The sequence below is a fragment of the Oncorhynchus keta genome, chromosome 19, assembly GCF_023373465.1.
Source record: "Oncorhynchus keta strain PuntledgeMale-10-30-2019 chromosome 19, Oket_V2, whole genome shotgun sequence".
Lineage (NCBI taxonomy): Eukaryota > Metazoa > Chordata > Actinopteri > Salmoniformes > Salmonidae > Oncorhynchus > Oncorhynchus keta.
The window spans coordinates 42459759-42487739 of record NC_068439.1 but is presented as its reverse complement, the minus strand read 5'-3'; the positions used below and the strand labels follow the sequence as shown (position 1 = coordinate 42487739).

General features: G+C 45.4%; 1 protein-coding gene across 1 annotated transcript; it reads right to left on the bottom strand.

Moving 5' to 3' along the window:
* Nucleotides 1–117: 117 nt before the first annotated feature.
* Nucleotides 118–26917, bottom strand: LOC118376859 (adhesion G protein-coupled receptor B1-like). The gene is given in 31 exon segments (XM_035763657.2): nt 118–1523; nt 1893–1943; nt 2278–2385; nt 2641–3305; nt 3588–3624; nt 3760–3858; nt 3970–4227; nt 4423–4489; nt 4621–4690; nt 4954–5104; nt 5507–5609; nt 5717–5820; nt 9222–9348; nt 11999–12042; nt 12358–12460; nt 12708–12777; nt 13034–13177; nt 14043–14151; nt 15571–15639; nt 15820–16014; nt 16409–16515; nt 16634–16735; nt 16881–16977; nt 16979–17049; nt 17242–17406; nt 18812–18976; nt 19247–19417; nt 19618–19716; nt 19853–20002; nt 20862–21770; nt 26386–26917. Coding segments are annotated over 30 exon segments (4617 nt in total). The 5' UTR covers nt 21580–21770; nt 26386–26917; the 3' UTR covers nt 118–1325.
* Nucleotides 26918–27981: the final 1064 nt, after the last annotated feature.

The window sequence follows — 27981 nt, the reverse complement described above, 5'->3', positions numbered from 1 at the left end:
GAGTTTCACACTGATGGTTTTAAAACACATATGTTGTGTTGAAGTCTTTTAGTAGCTGGCACTGCGGAAGTGAAGTCATGTCGTTTTGGCAAGTGCCCGACGGCTTCTAGTCCTGGGCTTCTGTCTGCAAGGCTGCGTGCGTAGCAGGATGGAAACGAGATCTCATGGTCTGGGGCTCTTGTTTATCATGAACCCGGAGGAGCCTGCATTCTGCCGCCAGCTGAGGAGGAGTGGTGGGAATCGAGTGGTCTTTGTCCACCACTTCCTGATGATGCCGCCCAGCAGTTCCCAGAATGCAACTGCTATTCCTGTAAAAAAAGCTGGTTGTTCTTCCAGTCATGTCATGTGCCGCGGAGGCAGAATGCTGGCAGAACCAGGGTTGTGCTCCCACCACCACGCTGGCTGTCCCAATGCTTTGCAGTCCTTTTTTGGGGTTTCCAATTCAAATCAAATATTTGAGCCTAATGATATATACAGTGCAAAAAACTGTAAATTCACCAGTAGTAAGATATAAACTCAAATCGATGCTAAAACAATCAAACATAATACAGATAATAATAAGAATGAGAATCATAATAATATAACAACATGATAATGATAATAATAATAAGAAGAATAAGAATGATAATCATAATACTATAACAACATGATAATGATAATAAGAATAATTCTCAGCTCTGTAAGCATGATCAAGCATTGATTGATAAACCACCGCGTTGAGTCAGACCCCAAGTCTGAAGGGAGTCCAGACCGCTCCTCTTGCCTTGTCCTAGCTAACTTGGAAGATGCCTTGGCCACAAACACAAGCGTATAAATGTTACGTTTGGTTGGAGCTCCCGGGTAATGTGAGACCCGGCGTTTTAAAACGAGTCAAAGGGGCACGTTGACTGCATTTTAACCATGTCGACCACACCTCTCCTGAGCCCAGGCGGTAAGAAACCTCTCAGTGGTCGGGCTGCGAACAGAACCAGAACCAGTCCTTGGAACCATGGAACCATCTGTCACTACCTGACACTAACCGCAGGTCAGAATCACAGTGCTTCTCTAGTGTTGCTCATTATCAAGTCCCTGCTGGAAAACAAATCCCCACAGCACAACACAATAGCCTCCCTCCTTCCATCTCTCCATCTTTCTCTTGCCACGGGTCTGAAGACATGGATTCTGGGTTCAGCACTCTCTCAGCTCTCTCTACCCCCTCCTCTCTTCACCTGTTCATTATTGGCTTCCTCTAACTCTATCCACGTGGATCCATGGCTTCTTCTCCCCCAACCAATAGAATAGGTGACTGAGGTGGAACTATAAGGAACAATCTCAGGCTTCTCCTCTCAGACCTCCGTCTGCAGGTCGATGATGTCCTGGCTGACCATTGGGATGGTGGCTCCAGCCTTCTCCCACTCCACCTGCTGCATATGCAGGGGCGACGCGGCCAGGGGCTCCAGGTCCTTCCGCACCCAGGCGGGGGGCGAGTGCTGGGTCCTCTGGACACCTTCCCAGGGTCTATCCACCTGTGGCAGTTGCTTGTCCTGAAGAGGTGAACAAAAAAAGGCCATGAGTATTGGTATCATCAATGGGCCCAAATTGGATTTGGGGATAATCCAATGAAATAAAGCTGGACCTAATATTCTAATGAAAATTGTGAATTTGGTTGACAGGCAGATCAACGGTCAGTCATTGTAGTTTTTCCTTGTTTAATCCAAACAACTGTCAATCGGCTTGCCATTAACTACCTTTAAGGTAACTTAAAAATGGACTAATATGATTGCGTAATGTGGATAAACTGTTCCTCTCATACTGGGGAGCTAGTGAAGCATTGCAATGCTGAGTATGCCCTATTTACAATGCCAGAAAAGGCATATTCAGTCAGTTAGACCAGTATGGGTAATAGGACTCACGCTGTGGTTTGTTTTGTCACTTCCTCCAGAGGACACACTCCATCTCACAGACTGTTAGAAAAAAAAGAAAAAAAAACATTATTATTTAAACATTCTTAAAAGACTGCTAAATGCAATTTCAATAACCGCCGAGGTCAATATGGTTGGCTGAGGTCAGGTTTTCTTCCAGAACAATACTCTTATGTAAATAAAGACTCAGCATGTCTGCACGACAAAGATGATTGAAGATGTTGCATTGCTTGGAATGGTCTCTCACGTTCTCTATTAATGTTGTCTAGCCTAGCAACTGCCCATTTATTTTCTGCGGCATTTAAACAAAAAATTCAATTAACTGTATGTGAATCTGTGTGTACACTGTAAAATAGATGCCTATAGGATTATTTACCTTGCTGTCTGAAGCAGGGGACTCTCTGTCTTGTTTCTCAGCGTGATGTAATTTCCTGTTGAGGTCCTGGAACATGTTTTGGTGACGTTTCCTTGTGTGCATTATCTTCTACAGGACACATGGGAATAAGAATAGTAAGTCAGCAAATGGCACAAAATGACCCCATTTTAGACAAATGTAATTTCCTACTTGATGAATTCTATCCATATTATTGGCTAATATACAAATATACACTTGAGATTGCTTACATTCAGCTCTTTGACGTTATCCCATGTTTATTACAAGTTTACTGATGTGCTATTAACATGATAATACAGTATTTGTTCTATAACAACGTTGTCTTGGTTACATAATGATACATACCTCGAAATCTAATTCAGCGTAACGGGACTTCTGTCTCTCCAGGGAGCTCATGGACAGTGTGGAGATGGTCTCGCTCTTGGACATCATGGAGTTCATTGAGTCGAAGGTGTCTCCCAGGCTGCTGTGGGTGATGTGAGACTCGCTGGACATGTTGTGGATGTTCTGGACGGGAGAGTCCCTCTCCGAGTAGGACACGCTGACCCGGTCGGACGGTAGCGTCTTGAGTCCGAAGGCAGCCTGGGGCTCAGCGAACGGCCCACTGAGATGAACCAGCCTGGTCTGTGGAAGCTGCTCCACGCTGATGTTGTACTTGGACGGGTCATCTTTGGCCTTGCGAAGGGTGGAGGTGGTGTTGGGCAGGAGCAAGTAGCCGCTACCGTCGGGGCAGCTCCCCTCCGCCTGGCCACGCGCCAGGTTGGCGTCCAGCTGCTGGAAGAGCTCGCCTTCGCACACGTAGACAGGTTTCCCGCAGGAGGACGGGTCCATGCCACCATGCAGCCGGGTCTTCTCCCTCTTCAGGGTGAGGGTGTGGCTGGAGTACTCGGGCACGGCCTGCATGTGGGCCTTGGTGGTGTGGGAGGGCAGGGTGTGGAAGTTGGAGCTCATGGGGAGGGGTAGCTGAGGTGGGAGGGGCATCTTCTCCTCACAGGAGGAGTTCATGCCACCTGGAATGGAGAGGAGGGTCGGGGCAAATAGGTAAGAGAGTGCACTGACAATAAAATGATGCTGGGCATGTCTGTTGATTCACATTGATTGAAAGGATGGTCAAACGTAAATAATAGATTTAGAAGTAATCAAAGTGCTGAAATGTTTTCCTTAAGTAGCAACCTGCCTCTAAAATATCTTCATTCTAAATGGACAAAACAAATGACCTCCACGAATGAAAGGGCATTTAAGTAAGTGAATGGAAAAATGGTTAGGAGAGTAATGAAAGGAAAGAGGCTCACCAGGTCTGTTGGAGTCAGCATCCTTTTCGAAATCAGACTGTAAAACAAAATACAAAGAGATGGTTTCATTAGTACTGATCGAAAGTGTATTTACTTTTACATTGAAAACACAAGTTTCAGTCATTCATAACTATGTTATTCCGACATTATAAGCATAAACAAAGACACTCACCATGAGCTGGGTGTGGTGGCTATTTTGGAGGGAACTGCCAGAATCTCCATTGCCATCGTCCTTACGGTCAACAACTCTGCATTTCACTGCATCTTGAACCTATGAAAATAGTGGCGAAATGACCAAACAGTCAGCGACATTCGGAAACACCCTTCAATACAAACCAAAACGTAGGAAAACAACTTCCGAGGTGAAAAACGTTGTGCTTGCCTCTCTACGCAGGATGCAGTGCACCATGACGATTATGAACCCTTCCAGGGAGTCAAAGACCGCGAAGAGGATCTGGAAGAGAGCGGAGCGGCGGTCGGTCATGGCCAGGACAGCGGACATCCAGGTGAGGGCCAGCAGGGGCAGAATCACACAGGAGCTCCACAGGGACGCACCCGCTCGCTCCTTCAGTTTGACATCGGTGATGCCGTCCTTGGACACCAGTTTGTTGAAGACCAGGATGCCAATTACCATGTTCACCTGTTCAAAAGAAGTTAAAGACACAATGAGTGAGACAATTGTAGTGAGCAATGAGCTATGGCTAACAATATGGCGAGCAATGGTTAGAAATTGGTTTAAATACCATACGTCATAAGAGAATGCATGGTAAAGTATTCATTAATAAGTATTTTTTTATGTATTTCGAAATCATTTTAGATATACAGGGATATATACCAGAACAACAGCAGCAGCGGGACCAACAAACGAGTAGAGGAGTCCACCCTCCAGAGAGAGCCAGCAGCTACAGGGAACAGACAGAACAAGAGCAATTATTACATGAGCTGGAGAAAGGGAGTTCGCGAGAGAGAGAGAGCGGAGGGAAGAAGGAGAGAGAGGGGTGGGGAGGAAGAAACAGATTTAGGTTCAACTTACTAGTTGACGGTGCCATATCCCTTAGCCTTGGTAAATCCAACAGACACAGCCACCACCAGAGCAGGGAGTCCTATAAGAGAGAAGGAACAGAGTTAGGATGGAACAAGAAATAAATGGCAGAAATACAGGAAAACGTACAGCTAGAATGTCCAAAGATGGTTGGAAGAGGAAAGACAGACACATATACACAGTAACAGAGTCATAAACAAATGATGACTTTATTTACACTTTGAATGGGGATGCCCATTCTAGCAATTATATTTCTATGGACAGAAATACAGACAGAGTGACAGACAGACAGACAGACAGAAAACCATTTATTAGGGCACGTACCCCAGCCCAAGCAGAGGAAACGCTTGCGGATGATGCGGTTACGCAGACGGCCCGTGACAGCCATGTAGGACTGCCACGCTTCCGTCAGCACCCAGCAGAAAGATGAGAGGAAGAAGAAGTGAAGGAGGGCGGCCACCACTCCACACACCACCTAAAGGAAGGAGGGAAAGAGAGAAAGAGAGTGAGAGAAAAACGGTGTCAGTGGTGCGATTCATCTCCAAGGTCTCAAAGCCATAGAGAAGGTCTCAAAGCCATAGAGAAGGTCTCAAAGCCATAGAGAAGGTCTCAAAGCCACAGAGAAGGTCTCAAAGCCACAGAGAAGGTCTCAGAGCCACAGAGAAGGTCAAAGCCACAGAGAAGGTCAAAGCCACAGAGAAGGTCAAAGCCACAGAGAAGGTCAAAGCCACAGAGAAGGTCAAAGCCAGAGAGAAGGTCAAATCCATAGAGAAGGTCAAATCCACAGAGAAGGTCAAATCCACAGAGAAGGTCAAAGCCATATAGAGAAGGTCAAAGAAGGACAAAGAAGAGGGGATTGGTTAGAATTGTGCCATACCTTGTTGCGAGCTTGGGTTTGTCCAACCAGAATGAGGGCATTGGAGCAGATAATGGAGAGGCAGAAGTTGATGAGGATCACCGAGCGCTCCGAGCGGATATACCTGGAGGACGAAATGGAGAGAGTGAGGACGGTGGGGAAGACAAAGCGTGTTGCGCACACAAAGACGTGAAATGTGTAATAGTGGTTTTGCTTCCAGGGGGCACTTACTTCCAGACGGAGACATAGATGATGATGAGGAGCAGTAGGGTGAGAGAGGAGACCCCACAGCCCACGATGAGCGTCACAGAGGGAAGAAGATTCTTATCCATGTTCTGTAGAGAGGAGACAAGACAACACAATACATTCCCTTACTACGCTGCACACCAGCAAACACACACACATGAAAAAAGGCTAACACATGAAAACACGCACACACACAGGCAGTGGGTCTACTCTCTGCTGCGCTATCTGCAACAGCAGACGGCTCCCTGTGGGCAGACAGCTGAATGGCACAATTAGGCCACGGCTAAGGCAAGGTGACCCCAAGGTGAACGTGTCAGAAAGATGGAGCGGCGAGCCAAAGACTCGGCCCGCGGTCACTGCGTTTTCCCATTGAGCTTTTGAACCAGCAAATGAGGCATGGAGGATACAGAACATATATCTCCCGCTTCTAAGCAGAGGGAGAAGAGAGAAAGAGGGAGAAATATCCCGGGCCTTCCTTACAAGCTGATATCTGCATGGATTTATATGCCGCGGTGCCTTTCTATGAGGGGATATTTACTGTGTCTGTGTGTGTGCCCAGTGTCTTGTTACCCCTCCCTGTTGGAGTGGACAGGTTATCACCTCCCACGCCTCTGACAGCAGCTTAGTGCCCTACTAGTGCCCGCCTGTGTCTCAGACCTGGCACACTGAACCCTTAGCGGCGGGCACACGGCAGAGGTCTCGCACCCTGTTAGCCCTGATGCTGACTCACCTGTGGGGCTACGAGGGCGCCAATACTGATGAGAGGGACCCATTGCCCCCCACCCACTCCCACCAGCTAATTGGCTGGGGCTTCGTCCCCGTGCTTTGAATAGACTTTGGAGTGGTTGAGTTAATTTAACACCATAGATTAGATCTGCATCACTGTGGTGCAAATGAGACGCGGACAAACCATGTTCAGGCGCCCAATGTGGAAGCCTTCACAGGCGAAGAATCTAATGAGGCATTTTGATCGGGGTTAGGAATTGTGCCACTTATAAAGAGGTGGGAAAGGCTAAGGGTCGAGCTAATCGCAGAGGAAGGGGGAAAAAAAGCAAAACCAATGCTTCAAATGTGATAAACCTGAGGTGCGAGGAAAGTGAAATTGGCTACGCCCTCCAGTGGATTTCTATGATAAACCCATCAAGTGTTGTGTCTGTAGCATAGGAAATACCACAAGAGCCACATCGCTTTGGCATTGCAGATAATGCAGGTAATGCCCGAGAGGCTAAAATGGGGATGAATGCTGTGCCTTGGAGGGCCGTCTATATCACTATCTGCTCTCTGCGTGGACATACCTCTTATCACAGCACAGCTGGCAAACCCGGGCCTACGGCAGCCAAATGCTAAATTAGCACAGCACATTTGTTTAGAAATCTATCCAACTACATCAGAGGCTCCCAAACCAGATGGCAGATAGCGGAGGGGTGAGCTGAACTGCCGTTTTCTAATGCCAGGGAGAAAAAGAACTGTGGCAGCAGTATGCTAGCTTCACTGCCTCCCTCCCTATATGTCTGTCTATCTGGGTTGATGCTGCCTTTCGCCATGGGCTACTGAGTGAAACTGTAATCCAGCGAGTTTGATCTAAATGTGAGCCATGTCTTGCTTTTGCCCTTGAAGGAATCCCAACGTTCCCAATTTCTCCTAAACCTAAAATCAGGACAGAAGAAAAAAAAAAAAAAAAGAGTCCTTTATGGTGCCTATTAAGTGTGCATTTTCATTTGTGATAAGGGTTGATTACCCAGTGCACACCGCTCTAATTGGGGTCCAGTGGACAAGGTTCTCTCCACTGACTAACTAGGTGGGCCACTCCTGCCTCTTTGACCATGTGTCCAAGACACGTTCTCGTTGGTGCAGGATCCAGGGAGCAAGACCTTATCAAATGAGAGCTGAAACACTGCAGTGTCTGGCTGTTCTCTCCTCTCCCATACAGCTGGCAGCCGGAGGGACAGTATTGAAAATGTCTACAGCACACATCAAAGGATGGTGGGGCGGGTGGAACCGTCAATGCACAACCAGACATCCGCTTCTCATTGGCCAGAGTCTTTGGCATTTTTCAGAGAGACTTGATATGCGACCCGTAGGGGTGGGGTGGGGTGGAAGGGAGGGAGGAGGATTTGGGGGGGGGTGTAATAGAGGATTCAGAGGTATTGGCAGGCGAAATGATTGGCGCAGCTGGCCGTCGACTATGGGGGGCAGGTAGGGGTGGCTGGTTTTGTTGTCTTCTCACAAACACAGGGGGCGCTTTAGCTACCTTTCTCTTTTCCAGACAAGCAACAGAGACCAAACAAATCGATGACAACAGGTCTAGAGACAAACAAAGCCTAGATTGCATCTCTTATGTTCAGATTGGCAGCATCTTTTGCTGGATGCAATAGAATCATGCAGTCCAAGCATACTGACTGAGTGACTGTGCATGTCTATAGGCTTTGACATGCTGTATATCTGCTGTATATCTATTCTGCTGAGCCCACTACAGGTTAGTATCTGATGTTTGCAGTGGAATGGAAGGTAATCCTATGTGCAATTAAGTCGATCTGAGACAAAAACCTGCATTTCTCTGAATTGTAATAGCCTGTCCTATCTGTTGATTCTCAGTGTGGTTTTGGTCATGGTGGTTTTTCCCTCCCCTCAATATCTCAGTTAGCAAAAATCACACAGACCAAGCTTGCTGCTGCAGAAGTCGTTACCAGGGCAACTAGAGTGAACTGCTATGGAGGCACAATCTAAACTGGGGTAAATTACACTTTGCCTTTGCGCAATAGAGCTCTTTGAGTATTGATAGAATGAACACTAATCAAAGTATGTGTTCCACCAAATCAATGCATGCTGTGAAAACTATGCAATCGCAATCCCCTATGAATTTGAATACCCAAAAATGCATGAATGAATAATCTTGATCAAATGGAAAAATAAATTTAAAGCACAAATGTAGACACATTTTGATATGTAGAACAAATATGTAGAACAAATTCTGATATGATTTTGCAAGTGAAGCTTGTAGCTATTCACTCCATTTGTAGGTCACAACGAAACCATTTAGCTTTATGTTTTTAAACATGAATTTATCCATTTCATTCAATTGATAAGAATGACACAGAATTGTCTCTGATTATTAATGCACACACGGGAATGTTATTTGCACATGTTTGAATAAGACAGTGAGTCTAGTTGAAAACCACCATTAAAATGTAACGATTAGGGCTATTATTAGCCTAACATTAATCAATCGTTATTTTGATAGAAATGGCATTTCGTGTCGAATATCGACATGTTACTTGCACAGTTATTGGTCTGACCATTCAAATCACCAGTCTATCAAACCTATCTATGGTCAATGGCACCTGCACAGAGACAAAGAGGGGGAGGCTGGCAGCGCGAAACCGAGCCATTCGAAAAACAACGTCTACTGTTTACATTGAATTCTTCCATCACACACACATAACGAACGTTAACATTGAAGGAACACAAGTTAAATAAGCGCAACACTTACCATATCAGGGTTCAGCCGCGCTAAAATGGCGAAGGTGGAGAGTCTGTCACAGACGCATTTGGTTCTGAAAGAATCAACGGCGACCGCTCTGCAGCTACGCGCAGACCAAGATCCAAGCAGCGAAGAACTGCACAGGGCGAGAGTGAAAGGGAACAGCGGGTTATGAGAGAGGAAACATAATCTGAGAAATGTCTCAAATTAACCTCTCCATCCCCCCAAAAAGCATTGTAGCCTAGTCTATAATAAGACCACGTAAAATATGCCCGGCATATTTGTAATAGCAAATCACAGGTCTTTCAGTTTTGCATGGTCATTTGAAATGCAGAGGAATTCATATATCTGATATGTGATTGATAAGATACGTGGTATGTGTGTGAGTTTTTATGCAAATCTAAATTCTTATTACACAGAAATGATATAGGAATTAACCTGTTGCTTTCACAAGAAAAAATGTTTTGTTATAATAACTATGAGTGTAATTGTAGTTCTAACACCTGAAATGGCAGCCTTTGCTATGGGATACACTATTGCTGATAATACTATACCAAAAACATAAACAAGAATCTGTCTAATTTATATTCTTGACCATCTTTCCCAAGAGGCATTAGATATGAAATGGTGGACACTGGATATCCCCAACAAGCCTACAGTCAATACACTGAAAGAGGAGGTTGTAAATGAGAATACAATTTCTTGCACACTTTCTCAAAAGTATGAGTAAAATAAGAAACATGATGGAGCTCACTGGTGCCCTTCTGCTAAACCATGCATGGCCTTATGGTGTGGGCATGGGAATCGCTTCACGCATGACCTCTAAGACTGCCATAGGGTCTTCTCTAAACCTTTTGAACATCTACTGTGTATAATTCTAACTCTCAGTTATTAAGATGGCCACTATGGGTTTTCCATCCCAGAATATCCAGTTTTAGGTATGGAGACAAAGGGCAACGTCTTGTCATCAATGACCATTAAAAGACATTGTAATCAACAATCTTAAGACGGCAACAATCCCTTTTCCACATCATGAACGAGTGGTTATGGGGATAAAGTTAGCTGCCTGCACTGTGCAGCAGCAGACGCTGCCACCTTGCAGCGTTTCACATGATGTGAGTGTCAGGGGGGAGAGAGAAGGGAGCGAAGCATTGAACCGTGGCCTCAGGCACAAACTGGTGAGCCTGCCTGAGCAAAAGGCTGTGATTACCACCACCACCAGCCAGCCCCCCCCGCCCCTAGACATTAGTTCACACACTGTCGAGCATCGAAGGGAGAGAAGGGAAATAGCAGGAGTCACTGTAGTCAACAGCAAAGTCAACTTGGAGAGGAGGCTTTGCTCTGCTGCCAGTACAGTTTAATGCCTGCTTGCCTGCTCGATTTCTCAGATCACTCAGATGGGTCAGAAGTTGTGAGGTGAAGTAGAGGGTAGACTAGGCATTGTTCCTTGGTATGGTTTGTGTAACTGTGCAATATCTGACTGTGTAACTTTGAAAAGGGATCAGACAGAGTATGTTAGCTTGGAATTAGTCTAATATCTAATAGCATGTCACTGAGAGATGGACACTGACTCTAGAATAGCCTAGCTTAGCACTTGGCCTCAATCTGTGTGTCTGTAGCATAGCATAGACAGTTGGGCGTGAATGGACCTGTAGAGTAATGGCTTTTCCCCAGTGAGCCTGCCTCAAAACCAAACAAGTGCTCCTCCACAAAGTAAACTTTGACCCAAACTCTGATCCAGGGCTTCTCCCTCTCTACCATTTCCCCCTATCCTCCCTCCATCTAGGCATTATAATCACATCCGCTGTCTAAAATGAAACTAATTTGGCTGGAGGCACGTATCCCCTCCCTTGTCCTACCCCCCTCCCTTCTGAAAGTGTATGAGTGAATGACATTTTCTCCTCTACCTCTTTTTTTCTTCTCTTGGGCTGCTTCTCCCAGGTGGGGAAGGGAAGGGATGCAGATGTGGACGGGGCCTCAGCTGAATGCATTGCAGTGCTTATCTGAGCTTCACAAGTGTACAAATCTATCTAAATGCAAATGGTCCACCTGTGCTTCAGGAGGGCACAGTACGGCTGCCTCCAAAATGACAACCTATTCCCTATGGGGCTCTGGTCAAAAGTAGTGTGCGATATAGGGGATAGGGTGCCATTTAGGATCCACCCAACGCCCCACGGTGATCCAGAGCTGGGGGTAAGTTGAACAGCGGGGGGTATTCAGGATGCATTAAAATGCATCTAAACATCTTTTTTTTAAAGTCCATTTGTCACTTCCTGTTAACATCTATTAACCTCTAAAATGACAAAATGGACACGGGAGAGATGGGAGAAGAAGAGTTGCCATTGTCTTTGGATGATTAGCTATACTCTGAATTAAACTTTACATCAATTTTGCCTCTGTGTTGTGTCCCTGCCTAGTTAGTGGGGTATGAATGGATCCAGATGACTTGTTGATCAGTGAAAGGTGTCACAGGGGGCTCTGAGGATAAGAGCGGCTGTTACCCTTAAAGCCCAGAGAGATGGGTCATGTCAACATAATCTATTGATGCTCTGTCCCTGCTTGTCCAGATGATTGACATTACAAGAGTTGCAACAATACTGCATCACAGTGACTTATATAGCTAAAGGGTGAATGCTCATATCAAGTGATAGAAGCAGTAGTGAATGGCCTTTGAGCTTTCTGGAATAATCAACTATCACCAAATGGGTTGACAGAATTATGAAAAGATGGATATTTATGAATGCGAATGGACAAATGGGATGTAAACAACATTAGTCACCACTTACGTTTCACTCTCATCCCAGGAGATGCACGTTTCATTGATGGTGTCCTGGGAAAAAAAATAGAAAAGGCGGGGTAAGGATCTAAGGAAAAGGAAATGCGTGGGATGCACAATTGGACAATCTGTTATCACATGCGTGAGATGTAACAGCATGGCGCTAACCACCATCCAACGTTTCATTCCCCCCAACCTCACCCACGGCACTAAAAACATCCACTCCTCTATTACCGCAATGACGCAAGGTTTATTCATGCGACTTAATGTACTGCTGCTTGTTTCAAATAAAATAAAAACAACGACCAATACACTTAGGGGACTTGCAGTTCTAAAGGGCCATTAGGTGGGTATCCAATGGGAACTTACATTATGGAGGTGGGGGAACTCGATTTCCACTGGGGTGGAGAGCAGACCTGGGGTGGGCTTGACCACAACCGTAACTACCTTCGAGTTGAGTACGCTGCTGTTACTGAGGAGAGAAGAGACAGGACATTTGGTCAAACTAAAGCACAGTACTGGTAATGTGCTGTCGGAGCATTTACAGTGTTTGATGGGGATAAATTGGCAATCAACGGCGAATACTTCAGGGGAATGCTAAAATGGTTTGAATGGGGTTTGTACAGTGAGTAACCATATGCCTGTAAATCAGTGTATCAAGAGGGCACTGTAAAAGTGTGCTAGAATAGAGTAGGAGTCATTCAGTAGGAAGGTCTTACCTTTGGAAGGATAGGATGGAGCTGAGGTTTCTGTACAGAATGATCCCGGTCACAAATGCAGTGGTGCCCTCTGTCACAGACACAAATACACAATTAATTATTGTTATTACTCACTAGGAGAGAAGAAAACAGTGGGTGTCAACAAGAGCAGGCGAGAGCTTCGAGGTGTTTTGAGACTCTGCAGAACGGTTTTGTTTCACCGTCCTGCTATCGGTTTCTTCACACAAATACGTACACGCATGTGTATCTGTAGACTATCTGTACCGTGCATGCATCAGTGGTCGTGAATGTGCACTATTTAAATACAGTATGTATGCCATTCTCACCGGACTGGTCGATGGACAGAGCGTCGCGGGAGACGGTGATCTTCTCCTCTGAGGTCCTGACCCAGTCCATCATGCCTCTCCATCCTTTCACTGGGAAGGTGAAGTCGGTGGTCATGGCTGTGGGGCGCTTATGGATGCTCAACACTGGAGAGGAGAAAAAGAGTTGGAAGGTGTTGTGTCAAAGAGAGTCCCTGGAATACATGGTGTGTGTATAGGATACTGCGACTCCCTTAGGGTCTGGTAAGTGAAGAGCCGAGGACAGCTATGGTTTCATGCGTCACACATCATTTCTTTTAACTGTCTGGAGGAGTTGCTGCTGAATCCTGTGTGAACTGGGATTGTGAATGTCAGCTTTGCTATAGTCAAGGCGGCATGGCAAGAAATAAGTGTGAGTTCTACAGTTTGGACAGTATGTGCCTTCTCTGAGAGCTTATGTAAAACCCAATCGGATTCTAGCTTCCTCCCACGTAATTGGTAACATGCAGGATGGGGTTTATCTTTGTATCTTTGCATCTAGCTCATCGACTCGGTATTGGTACTTCCTGTTTACTAGCCATGTTATTTTCTGCTCCCTATATGTAGCCATGTTATTTTTACTCATTATTTTTATTAGTTATTCACTGTATATTTATTCCTCGTGTCACTATTTCATTTTTTTTTCATTTAAAAAAAACTTTAACCCTGCTTTGTTGGAAAAGGACCCCTAAGTAAGCATTTCACTATTAGCCAACACCTGTTGCCTAAGCATGTGACAAATAAAATTGTATTTGATTAGATTTGTGACATATTTCAGCTGCTATAGGACAAAACTATCTTGAAGATGGATTGCTACTAACGGGCCTGCCAAAATGTCACAGTGATAACAGATACATTTTTTCTTGTTAATCTAGAACCCCTCTTCGGTGACATGATTAAGATTGATGCACTCTGTGGCCGGATAAAAGGTAAAGACAAATCACCGTGGGATGTCAGAGCAGAGAGCTCCTGCCAGGAAAAATGAGGGGCTCACCTAAATTCTCTGTGACTTCATAAATGTCCTGGAAGTCCTTCATCTGCATACCGATCATGTCCACAAAGTCCTCGACGAGCTGCAAGAACTCCTTGACGTTAGTACCCATCTAGAGGAGAGTTAAGTGGAGGGAGGGAGAGAGCGAGAAGGAAGAAAAGAGGAGGGGAGACCATACGTTTATATAAAGGAAAATCAGAAACATCCAGGGGTTGTTTGAAGTTGGTTGAATGAACGTCATTACAACAAATTTACAACCAGAACTTGTTGTTGTCCGGTTGAAATTACAATGCCAGTTTTGCCGGCTGGGAGACTATTTGTTTTTCATAGCATCGCTTATCTATGCTGAGCATAAAGAGGAACAATGAACGTATAGGCCTTATACCGCACTGTATATGTAATGCCTTTCATACTGTATCTTAGTCTTTCACAATACCAATGTTCCTGAGCAGTGAAAAGCACTATCATCGACTGTGGAGCCTCCTAACTTCCGGAGGGACATATATGGGCATCAGGCAGCAGGCTGTTGATTCGCTCTCCTCTTTTTCTCCCTGTTCTCTGTGGACGGGAGGGAGGGCTCTTGCGCCTCTCTGACGCAGAACTGTAGCGATGTGGGCGAAAGGTGTGTGTATATCTGTGTAATACATATTGTACAGTGTCTGTGTATGTGTCCCTTCTTTACAACGACCATGGTCTGTGGGTTGGTATGGAGACGCACAGATTGGAGAGTGGGCGTTGTGATTCTCCCTGTCTGCCTTGCTCTTTCTCTCTGCCCCGAACTGACACACAGCTAATTCGTAATCAGTTCATCTTCAATTTGACGAGCAAATTGTTATTCCCTGAATGTGGAGCCTTTTGATTAGTGACTGGAGTTTTCCATACTAATATATGTATTACTTTTATCTAACCAAGTAGGCTAATGAGAACACAATATCTATTACAATAATACCCGGACTAATCCTATCCATGAGGCTGGAGGTCAAAGTTCACTTGAACAGGGGTTTAAAAGTAACAAAATCAACATGTCATGACAAATGAGAAAAAAAACCTGCCAAGAGTCTTCCTTAAAATTCTCACGAGGCCCATCTGATTCAAAGCATAACATGTTAAAAAGGATCCTAACACTATCTTCAGTATGGGGTGGTGTGAGGGAAGTCAAGGGGTGAGGATTGAAATGACACATGTTCTGTTTCTTTTAATCAATACTCTCACATTTTTGCCCATTCTTTCTCTGAGTGTCCTGTTTTTTTTTTTACTATGGAGCCTATTATTTCCGTGGTAGTGAACTGAATGGTTCTTTTTTTTTTTTGGGGGGGTGATAATGAGGTACCACCAGTTACCACTTTTCCCCCCATTCGCTCTCACAGACCGAACTTTCTCCCCCACTCCATCTCTCACACAAACCTGACAAAGGATGAAAAACTTTCTCCACCACTCTTTTTCTCAGTGACACAGTAATCCACTCGCACCTATTCACTGTTGTGAATAGGTGCATTGCCTAAATACACTGCTCTCAGAACTTGTCACTCACCAGCTGTGCCTCCTCCCATTTGTCATGATGTTCCTCCTTCAGTAAGTTGCTGATTGTCTGGGCATAGTTCTGTAGAAGAGGAGATATGAGCGATAGGTGTTAAGACTTGATGACGCCCAAATCATACTTTGCCGGAGGAGTGTCAGAACATAACACCATGGCAAAAGGAATAGCTTTGTGAGTGACAATACACATTGCAATTTTATTTGCAATGCTTAATTCAAAAGCAACACCGTATTTCGGACTGACCTCCACATCGGCATTGCTCAGGCTGTATCCAGCTCCTTTGTAGATCTCAGTGGTGTTCCTGAGGACATCCATGATGGACAGTAGGTCTCCGCTGTACTTGGTCCCCTCATCAGAGGTGGCCCTCAGTCGGGAGATCACCTCAGAGATCCCATCAGCCATCAAGCCCTTCTTAGCCTTATCAACACCATCCTGGGCCTATAGGACGGGAGGGTATAAGTAGAGAGGTCACACTCTAGTTCAGGAGCATTCAACTCCGACCCTACATATTTCATTGCAAGCACCTGGTGTCCCAGGTCTGTTTCAGTCCCTGATTAGAGGGGAACAATGAAAAAAACGCAGTGGAACTTGCTTCGAGTTCGGCCGGGAAATCATAGGTTGTGGAGATGTGTTTTCAACCATCTTCATATTAGGTATCTATCATTGTAGTGAGCCCCATCTCTAATGGTTTGTAGCTATGACTTTAAGGGCAGCATCTTCAGAGTTTAAAGGATTGACTACTAATTGTGTGAGACAACAATAGACGATCATAACTAGCACGGTTGTTGGAAGATACATCTCCAGACACTCCTTTCTGGTCTAGCCAACTTACCAATGTGGAAATGTCCAGGTAGTTCTTGGAGATGCACTTAATGTAGGTCGGATTCTCCCAATAAGCAAGGCCTACAGCGCCAAGGGTGCATCGGCGCAAGGTCAAGCCTGTGTGTACGACAGAGTACCGGAGGTCAGCATGATCATACACAGGGATGATTACATTACATGTGAAGTACATGTATATATTTTAAGAATAATGGGCTACATGTGTTAATGTACTGACCTGTGGAATCTGTAGGGCAGGTCACGGCCGCCATATCTCCTGCTGGGGTTCTCTTCCACACAACATCACCGTCGGTCTCCTCCTGACAGATCTCATGGGGTTCTGAAGAGAAGAGAAGGAGACTTGGTTGCATATTTGGTTGCTTGGTTGTCTTTGGTCAAGTTGTATTAGAAAACTGTTGTTTTGTGTTGAACCACTGAATTTGATTTCACCCCACATGTCAGCCATGTTGTTTTGACTCACTGACCTGGGCATCTTTTCTCGTTGCAGCGTCTCAGCTCTCCTCTCTCTCCAGGGCAAGGCTCTCCACCAAAGTAAGGTCCTTCGCACATCCTCTGTCTGTCTCTGCTGGCTTCCTCCACCACAGGTCTTGCTGCAGCTTCCCCATGAGCTCCATGATAACCAGCGTCCATCAACTAGAGAGAGACAAACAAATGTTTTTTCCCTGACCTTCGACAGACTGACCAGTAGCCATTAGTGGCCTTTTACTGGCCATAGTGGCCCAATACTGGCCTTTTACACATAGACTACGTCTGGAACAGGGTGCTGGACAAGTTATTATGACAAAAGAGGTCTCCATTACAAACTTGGTGGTGCTAGCTGTCTACCTGGGCAATCTTTCAGGAAGCAGTTGTTGGTCTCACGCCAATCACCACGGCACTCCGAGCCTCCGTAGGACGGTCCGTTGCATTCACGTGTCCTCTGCTTGGTGCCATTCGAGCAAGAGGCGGAGCAGGTGGTCCAACCGGACCATTCGTTCCAGGCACCGTCCACTAGAGGGAACCAGAGAGGGCGGTGGAGAATTAGGACACCGTCAAGCCTCGGGCCAATAATCATCATGGCACAGAGATGCTATTAACATTTCAACATGTCCTACTTTGAGACTGAGCAGCAGTGAAAGCTCAACTTCTGCTCTCGTTTGCCCTTCATGCACCACTGCAGGTGTCTCTAACTCTAAATGCCTCCCCAACCAATTGCCCTCCTCAAACGACACACAAAACCCTCCAGTCGTTGGGAGAACATCATCAAGTGTACTGCATTTAAAGGGAGAAAAATGTCTGCTCGCTCATTGGAGGTCAACATGGGCCTACAACTATGTGTCGTATGGGAAGAACAGAGCCCTATAGCTATCCCATGGGCTCTGGTCAAAAGTAGTGCACTCTATATAGGGAATAGGGTGCCATTTACGATGCAGTCAATGTCTCCCAACACGGGATGGCAGGCCTAATTAGGAGCCTCTGGAGGGCGTCGGATTCCATCACTCCCCGAGTTTCACCTCATTAAGTCATCCCATCAGCCTACATGGATCAAGCAGGAGCTTTTTTTTTCTCTCACTGCCAAGTCCAGAAATGGGATTTTCCCAAAGTAAGGACAGTCATTTACAGTGGTCATCGCTTGGTGGTGCATATTGCCATCTGCTGTCCACAGTATGAAACTACATGGCCAGGCAGATTGAAGGAGTTAACTTCCGAAGTATTGAGGAGCGGCAGACAATCAGGGATGTGCTAAGTGAATAACGGAATTGCAAAATACAAAGCCGTTGTTATTTTAATTAAAAAACGTCTAAGTATCAGACTGACGAAACATTCAGGTGAGAGAGAGAAGAGGACTAACCATTCACTGCCACAGTGGGCGGTGTGTATGTATCACCAGAGAGAGAACTGAAGCTCTGATGTGTGTGTGTGTGTGTGTGTGTGTGTGTGTGTGTGTGTGTGTGTGTGAGAGAGTGAGGGAGTGAGAGAGTGAGTGAGAGTGGTGAGGATGACCATGAGGAGTGTATGACTCACTGCCTGTATAGCCCATGACTAAGCCCTGCAGGTATTTGTTCTGCAGATACAGTACGTCAGATGTGATGCCAAAGCAACACTTTACTCCCCACGATAACCACCATCACTAAAGGATTTTAGATGTGAGTTAGAACGGGTAGGAAGTCAGGAAGGAGGAAAGCGAGAAGCCTTGAAAGTGAACGTCTCTTAGTCAGTCAGAGTTCTTCCCACAGGGGTCAGTGACAAAGCCAACCCATTGACAAAGATATGCTCATTAAGAGTTAGGGTAGTGAGTTCAATTCCCGCTAGGTTCACATATACTTAAATGCATGCACTCACTGTTGTAAGTTGCTTTGGATAAAAGAGTCAGCTAAGTGGCATATATCATAATTAAGTAAGTAATAAGGCTAACCTGGGCAGACTGCGATGTTGCAGAACTTGGTCTGTTTGATGGGTCCCTTGCAGGGTTCTCCTCCGTTCTGGGGCTGCTTGCAGGTGCGGGTGCGGTCACGGTAACCACGTCCGCAGGTGGAAGAGCACAGGCTCCATGGGGACCACTCGTCCCAAGCTCCATCAACTGAAAACAAGAGGAAAAATTCAGACCATGTCACCAAACATACATTTTTTTGTGATGGTTTTGCCCTCAAAATGAACATGAATTATTCATAGGTAACGGAGTTGTAGGGTCTTTGGGTTATTGACTGTGAGTTGAAGGAGGGGACCATTTCACGAGCTATCCACTAGGTGGAGTTGTGATTTTGACCAGAGTTGCCAACCTGTCTAGAGACACACACACACTCTAAACACCACCCTTAACACGGCCCCCGGTAAATGAGCCACCACTTACCGGGGCAGACCATGGTGTTGTTGCAGGGCCGGTTCTCGCGGAGGGGGCCGGTGCATTGGGTGCTGTAGGAGGACGTAACACAGAAACGGGAGCGGGCCTGCCAGCCCTCTCCACAGCTCACTGAACACACACTCCAGGGGGACCACTCATCTGCAACCGCAGCAGCGTCCACTACAAAAGGTTAGGGGTCAAAGAGTCAGCGCTGAAGGTCTGGCGGCCGTAACACAACTTATATGGTAGAGCTAAGTTATACATGACATAACTGCAAATGATCTACTGGTCTCTTAAATGTATTATACTATCGTAAACACCTCTCCAACTATCTCCAAAACTCGATTTTGTATCCTTTATCACCAGAATGTGTGTCTCACCTGTTTGAGGGGCCACGACTCCAGTGCTAGGAACATCAGCGTTCTCTCTTTTCAGGCCAACAATGGAAGCTAGGGCTTGGCTACGGGCACGCACTTGACCTTGGGAGGTAAACGATGATTAGTGAGCTGAAACTCAAGCCGCTTCCAGACAGATCAACACAAAGACAGACAGTAGGTTAGACATGACAGACTTCCAAGAAAACAACTAGACAGCTAGATTGACAGGTAGACTCACCAATGCAGGGCTGAGGGTTGCAGGCCCGCCCCTCTTCGACCACGCCTTCACACACACTATCCTCTGGATGACAGGCTCGGCTGCGCACCTGGACTCCACCCCCGCACTCCATACTGCACTCAGACCAGCGGCCCCAACCATTCCAGCCCTCTGCAGAAGAGAAAAACATGAGACACATGGCATCACACACAAGTCCAGAGACATCCTTCTTGAAGATGGTATATAGATGTGGATGGAGCTTAACTCTTTCTTAAAAAGCCCTACCGCTCAGAAATGTAGATATAGAAATTGCTACAGTTCAGTAAGACTGTAAATGTTTTTTTCAGGTAGTGTTCTCAAGGATTTCGATGTACAAACTGTAACGGGAAATTACTGAGCCTGTCAGAGAGCTAAGGCGAAATGCACAAGGACAGCTCTTTGTGAGGAAACCACACCAGATCAAAGTTTTTCATTTGATATGATTGTTTGCTTTCCAGCGCCCTGGAAAGCACGGTGTGCAAGGCTGGCGTGTTGCTATGGTTACTGCAAGTGATTGGCTTCGATTTCCTGTGCCAGCTAACTGTGAGGGCTTTGTGTACACTGTGTGTGTGCCTTTTGCATCCCTCAATCCCCCAGCAAAGAGCCAGCAAACATGTCCGCCATCCATGAAAACAAAATGGCGAGCTAACACTGTGCAGTGAGAGCAATCTGACCACTTAGACCTTAAGGAGGCACAGTCTCTTCCTAACACCCTTCATTTATGCCTTATGTAACTGAGGCAGCAAAGGGCACATCTTCATCAGAACCTCACGTTCTCTATACCTCTAGAATTTAGATCATTAACGGGGGGGAGGGTTGATTAGTTTGAGTCAGCATGGGGAGGCTGTGCTTCCAAGGGAACATGATTCCAATCAGCCAGACAGAGATCTAGTCTAGACTCTATTGGATGGGAAAACAAAAACAGACAAGTGGATTCGTGGACATTGAGCATTACACAGTAAGCCAGTTAGGTGGTGGTAACTCTACTCACTTATGATTTCGGTGTCACGTACAATGTCACGTCCATAGTCTCTGGGGGTTGGGATGCACTGTTCCAGGTAGACGCCTCCACGGTAGCAGCCACCGGGCTTCCTGACGGGGGTCTCCCAGCACTGGCAGGGGGTGTTCATGATGCCGCAGGGGTTGGGATGAGTGCTGGTGGACAAACAATTCTCCAGCCACTGGCACAGCTTCTGACAGGCTGGCATACTGGGGTTCCTCTTGCCCACCACCAGGAACTCGGCCTTGAACTCACCGCTGCCCTCTCCCTCCACAATCTCCAGGCCGTGTCTTGGCGCCACCTTGCGGAGCTGCAGGAACTGCTTGCTAGACTCCAGGTAGGTTACAGATGTTGAAGCGTCGCACAATCGGACGACTTCATCAAAGCTCTCCATACCCAGGTAGGTGCGAGAGGTCTCGATGAAGGAGTCGAACTGGAAGGTTTTGACCTGGCGGGGCAGGCAGGAGTCGCTGGGCTTGGTGATCTTCATGTAGACGGTGTAGCGGCGAGGGTCTGGGTTCTGCAGGGTCCAGGAGCACGGCGTGGAGGGCAGGTTGGCGGTCGAAGAGAACAGCCCGAAGAAGCGACTCTGCTCCAGGGTGGCGCAGGTATCAGAGGCCGGGCCAGACGGGATGCTGGAAGTCAAACCGAGGAAAAGGAGGGCCACAAGGGCCACTAAGGGCCCCGACCGGGGAGGTGGCCACGCCATTCTGTGGTTGCTTCGAGAGGACGTTTCAAGGGGACTCAAATCGATTTCACTCTTTTCTCTCTCCTCTATTTATGTAATTTGTTGCGATGTGACTTCAGTTGCTTGGAACTTGTTGGTTTACTCTCCGAGGAATTGGATGGGGTTCAAAGGCTTCAGTGGGACAGAAAGACAGCCATGTGTCAAAGATGTGTCTGTTGGACAAAGGGAAGATGAAAAAAAAGAAACATGACAGGTCACTAAGTGTAACAATTCTCTGATCAGAACCAACCAAGAGGTACCTTGGCTCTATGGTGAATTCAAGGAATTCTTCAGAACTAACTTCTAATATACATATGCTCATTGCAACCTGCACAGCTCATCCTTGTTAGTGAGAATTTGGTCTTTATTGAGGTAATTGACATACCTGTATAAATAAAGGTGAAAAATAATTCCCAGTCTCCTGATTACATCTATCTCCACTTGAGTGTTGAGCCTGTGATTAGCAATACTGTGCAGCAGCAGATCTCTCCAGTGAACAAATGCACTGAGGGTCCAGAGTTTAATAACAGTGTGTGGATCTGCAATTGCAGTCCTAGCCTCCGCTCTCTCTCAATTTCCCTCTCTTTCTTTCTTTCTTTCTTTCTCTCTCTCTCTCCTCCCACACACGGGAATGTGCCGCTAAATGCTAACCGAAGTGCGTCAGGCTGATGTCTGGTGCTGGCGCGTTGCCACTGGGAACCGCAGACAACACTTAAAGTCAATTACACTCTACAATGCCCAGGAATCTGAGAAGCAAGAGCAACATGGTAAGGTTAAGTCATTGATCTCACTTACAGCTCCACAAGTTGCATGAACTTTGTTTGACCCTTGCCTATTGCGTCCCCTCAAAAATGAAGAAGTCTTGCTTATCAGGAGCCCCATTCAGGGCAGACTGAAGGGAGGGTCTATTCGATTGCCAGTTCCCACACTAGAATATGCAGCTGTGGAGTGCATTGAGATGACACTCATGCAACATTGCTTTTCCCACCCTAAATGTGTTTAGACATAAACCAACATATACAGCATGTAGTTGCTGCACTACGATGCCCTGTGGAGAGAGGTACAGATGCAAGATCTTAATTTGATCACATTTAAAACTTGTAGTGTATTTGAGGTTTGTTATTCCCATTTGATAATTTCAGACTTTATTTTCTATTCTAAAAAATGTGTCAACTCCTACAAAAATCTCCATTAATTGTCATCCACATAATAATTAAAATGGCATGTTTCTGCAGGATTATTTTTCTGCAGTAGCAAACTGGTTCAAATTAAGATCCTACATCTGTATCTGTCAAGTCATATATAGGAATAACCCTATCTGGCCCTGGAACAAAGAGCACACAAGATCAGTATCCCTGTACTGGACTCTCCATGTGGCACCTTATACTTGATGAGGTTACATACACATTGTCTAGGTGGGGGAAGGGGGAATAAGGAGAGAAGAAGACTGTTGCTCAGCAACAACTTTCTCATGCATGCAGGGCAAGGCTATTCTTTCTGCTTACATGTCTCTATGGCAGCCCAGTCGCCTTGAGCTAGTGACTAATGTCGGAAGAAGCCCTAAAACACTATTAACCCACCAACTGATGCCGAGTAATTCACAAATAATTAAAACGTTATGAGTAGGTCTGCAAAGGGATTCAAAGCCTTGGCTAAGTTATTGGGTGGGTGGGGTAGCAGAAGGTACAACCGGGTGCAGAATGATATACAAAAAAACTTGAAATACAACTTCAGCAGTGCCTCCTCCTTCCTTCTCTCAGTAGCGATGCACCTGCATCCTTCAAAGCTAGACCGTCATTAATTTGCCCATGCTCTGCACCAGCCTCCTTCCTATACTCTCCCTCTGAGGTAGACCTCTGCTTGTGTGGGAGTATGTGTCTCACTCTCTCTTCTCCCTCCGCCACCCAGTAACCAGCCATAAATGGGCTTTAAATGGGGCGAGGACTGAGGAGAGAAAAACATGTATGGCTGTCACATTTACAGCCCCTCTCTCACACCCTTGCTCCCACCCTCTCTCTATCTATCTCTGTCTTCATCGCTCCATCTCTACCTCTCTCCCTATCTCGCTGTCGTCAACATTTCTACAAAATCAGGCAGCCTACGCGTAATCAGGTGGTAGTTATGGAAACAGCTGTTATGAATGTTTTTTTGTGCAGATTAGTGTAAAATTCAAAAGAGGGGAAAGAGCTAAATTACCATCAGGTGCTCTCTGTCTGTTGTGCTGTGATGCACAGCTTTCAAGTGGCATTTTTCACCAGAGAGCTGATGCTGTGCTTTGCATAATACCATGCACCCATCAGCACTAACAGCCCAGTAAACAAACAGTCCCGTTTCTCTCCGGAGATGTGGACTTAGGAATGTGTACAACATATCTATGTTGAAGTACAATGATTCAAGACTTCACAGGAGATCTGCAGAGATAGAAGAATCGCTTTAAGCCAGAAGGGCCATGGGTTTGCATGACTAATGAAAATGGAGAGCTGTGAGAAAGTACTGGGTGTGTGTGGGGGAGTTCTATTGCTGCCACAGAAACCATTACCCCTTGTACATATGTGGTTGTTTTGAAGGCAATCATAGATCAGTTGACAAGTATTCTGCCAGCAGGATATATATACCTGTGGCTGTCAAGTCCTGACTACTCTAATCAGAGTCAAATCATAGTACATTGCCACACAGCTTGCTCTATTCTACACTGCCTGTAATATGTATATGAACTGTTTGAACACAGGGACATCTCCTTGGTGCTTCTGAAAAGATAACATGCAGGCAATTAAGTCCACAGCTGCCGCAGGTGACCAAACAAATCCCCAGATCTTCTATCACTTTGTATCTTTTTGTGCAGAGGTTGGAGAAGGGAAAGATGGGAATAAGCAAGCTGCAACTGAACCATCTGTGATAGAAGCCCTAGGGGGAGGAGGGGGGTGAACGAGGGAGGAGAGGTCACTTCTACTTTTGTGTCCCCATTTTTCCTTTCTCTGCAAGATTGTTCTCTTTCTGCTGACTTTCACAACAAAAGCAAAAACATGAAAAAAGAAATAGACGCGTTCTCGGGGTCATCAAGTCAAATAAATGGCTCAAGCTGTTTCTATTCAATTGCGTGCCATGTGCAAAGCCAAGAGAGCTTTTGGCAACCTTTAAATATGCTTTGCTTCATTCCAAGTTCACACCCTTTGTGTCTCTCTATGAGATCTGACTTGTTAGTTAGCACTGGAACAAAATGGTCCTAATTATTCACATTATAAAGCACTACTGCCTCTAACAGCCCCCCTTTGTTTTGGAGACCTATGGTAAGAGTCAGTTCAGTTGCTGTGGCAACTGTGTGTGTGTGTGTTTTTTCCCAAATGCACTTTCGGTGAATGTTGTGCAATGGCAGCAGGCAGCAAGTTAGTAAATTCAAACCTTGATGTGAAAACAAGTCGTCTGTATGTGCTCCTGTGTCTTAACTTCCGAAGCATTACATGAACACTGAGTCACAGAAATGACAAAACAACATGTATGCACCGGATATCATGCGTTAGGAAGGTCATCAAAGCCGGAAGACAGCGATGATTATTACATGTTTTTTCAAGTTCCATAGTCATAGAATAAACTAAAACTGAAATGGTAAACATGAAAGTATTTAAGCAACATGAATAGCAAATGTTGCATAATGAAATCATAGGTTCTTAACAGACGTTATAAAATCAAATCAAATTCAGAGATGAGTCAGAGTTCAGCAGGGTATAATTGTGACGCTCGGGAATGCTGGACAGTTAAAAGAAACCATAATTGAGAAATCTTTGCTAGAGCAACCTGTTGATAAATGCCGATGCATGTATATTTCTGTTGCTGACAATGTGACAATATATCTCCACTCCCACGGCGGAAATGTTCATAACATTCATAATAAACATGATCAAATGCATGCTGTCGTCAAGAATCACATCCAATTTACAAGCTCATTGCACACGGTTTCTTATGATGTCTGTCTGTGTCCGTGTCTATATGAAATGTCATATAGCGCACAGGGACATTGAGAAATATTGCCCGGCTGAGTGCAAACTTACAAAGGACTCGTCAAGTTGATATCTCCAAGAGTAAAGCAATTGCATGATATCATTAATACGTGGACGATGTTTTGCGATCATAACAATGCAACACATACCCTTCAGATTCGTGCAGCCCAAACGGATCTGAACGGCTATTCTCAAGGTGGAATGATAGTTCCTTTGCTCCCACAAAATAACTTAAAGGCGATTTGGAGGGAGAGAAGGAACAAGTGGAGCACTACATGAGAGACCTGTTGAAATTATTTGCATTTGCATACTTGATTCACATGCAATAAAGCTTGTCATTTCATGTGGTGTTGTTGCAGGCTAATCATGAATCCCATGTGCAGGTTGCTGCAATAATGTTCTCTGAAGTCACAATATTGCAACAATAAGACGATTGCAAACAAACGGAAATAATTTGACAGCGTTTTGGACAGCGACTGTGACCGAGTCAGAATGTCGTTGTTCAGTACCATGTACAGCGACTGAGTCTTAATGCGTGCTCAGTTTCACTGACTAAAGTCATGCTAAGATTCCAGTACCTAAACTCTCCAAAAGTCTGGCAGGTTTTTCACATATGAAGAGACAACTTTCTCACATAGGCTTCCATGTAAACACAGAAAAATAAAGAAAAACATTGCAATACCAACTATTTGACCAAGCACTACTGACAAAGCACACGATTGAACTGTCAAAAAGACAAAGCAACAAAACACGTAAAACATGAATCAACCAATAGAATCGGATACTACTGTACCTTGAGAATGTTCTTTTAGTGCACACTCTCCATCCAAAAGTCCACAATACTTCGAGCTGGATTCAGGAAGCAACTTTCGGAGTCTTCACGTTGTCATCGCAGAATGTTCGGGCCAAAACGTTCAGCAAGGGGCGAAGGCAGAAACTGTAAATGGCAAGTCCAGACACGACTGTATCGGATCGACCCCAAGTTCTAGAGCAGTGTCCACTTCCACAAGCAAAAGTAAAATAAAATGACTCTGACCAAACTCCAAAGAGTGTACTACCAACTTTTTTTGGTTGCTATATCCAGGTAAACTGACTATAGCCAAATATCGAATTGATTGTATATCGGAGCTCCAAAAAGTCCTAAAAGCAGAAGATGTGTTCTTGTCTTTCCTTTATGAGCTCCAATATATCGTTGGTACTTTTACTCCCGGCTTCGGAGTCCTGCTTGTGGTTCTTGAACTGCAAGTGGGTTTCAGTCTCAGTGTGCCTTGTGGCATCTTCTCAATAGTATTTATCCTACCCCGCCCCCCCTGCTCTGAGTCGGAGTCTCTGCGTGGATAACACATTGAAGTGAATGAGACAACGCAAAGGTGGGGGGGGAGTATGTATATGTGCTTGTGAGTGTGTAGAAGGGAGGGCGGGAGAGACAGGAGAAGGAGGGAGAGAGAAAGACGATGATGAGCACCAAACTACGCAGAGATGGACGCAGGAGCATGGGCACCGGAAAGGGGAGCTGTCGTCTACATAGCCTATGTCTGTACTGCAGGCTATCATCAGTGCTTGACTTGGTGACTTGGATTGAAATAGGTCCCAGTACTCATTTTGGGTGCCGGTACCGTTAATATTTAGGTGCAGGAGCTCCACAATACTTTTGAGCTAGTATTCTGAAAGAGGAACAAGAGTTCAAGCAGTAGAACAGTTGAGGTGCCGGTACTCAACTCTGGACAGCTCCTGCGCCAAGTCAAGCATTGGCTATCATTGGAAATAATGGTATAAGCGCCTCAAGTTAACATAATATTATGACACACACCATATTTGCGAAGAATAAAACAAATCATCATAATTTGGGGATATTATATGGTTTTGGGCTACAGGTGCATGCAATAAAGCTTATATTGACAGAGCAGCTGCTTGTTACTTGGCAATTGAAGTTTCATGGGCAGAGATTAATAAAAGCTTCAATAGGGGATAAAAGATGCCAACCTGGTCTCAGAGAATTTCGTATTCTTCTGTACATAAATCTGGGATTCTCCATTTATTATGATATGTCATGTTTGGTATGGTTACATAAGACAGATGGCAGATGGCAAAAACTAATTGATGGTGGGTAGATGGGTGGGTGTATATTGCGAATACCTAACAACCCAACGGTTGTGATTTAGAATCTGATCATGGTCACTTTTCAACTACTTACTACTTTTTAGCTACTGTACTTTGCGACTATTTAGCCTGTTAGCTCATTTCCCCCCTAACCCTAACCCTTTTAGCGAACCTTTCCCCTAACTTAAACCTTAACCATTTAACATAACTCCTAAACGTAACCCTAAACCTAACCCCTAAACCCTAGCCTAGCTAATGTTATTGAGCTAGCTAATGTTAGCACCTAGCC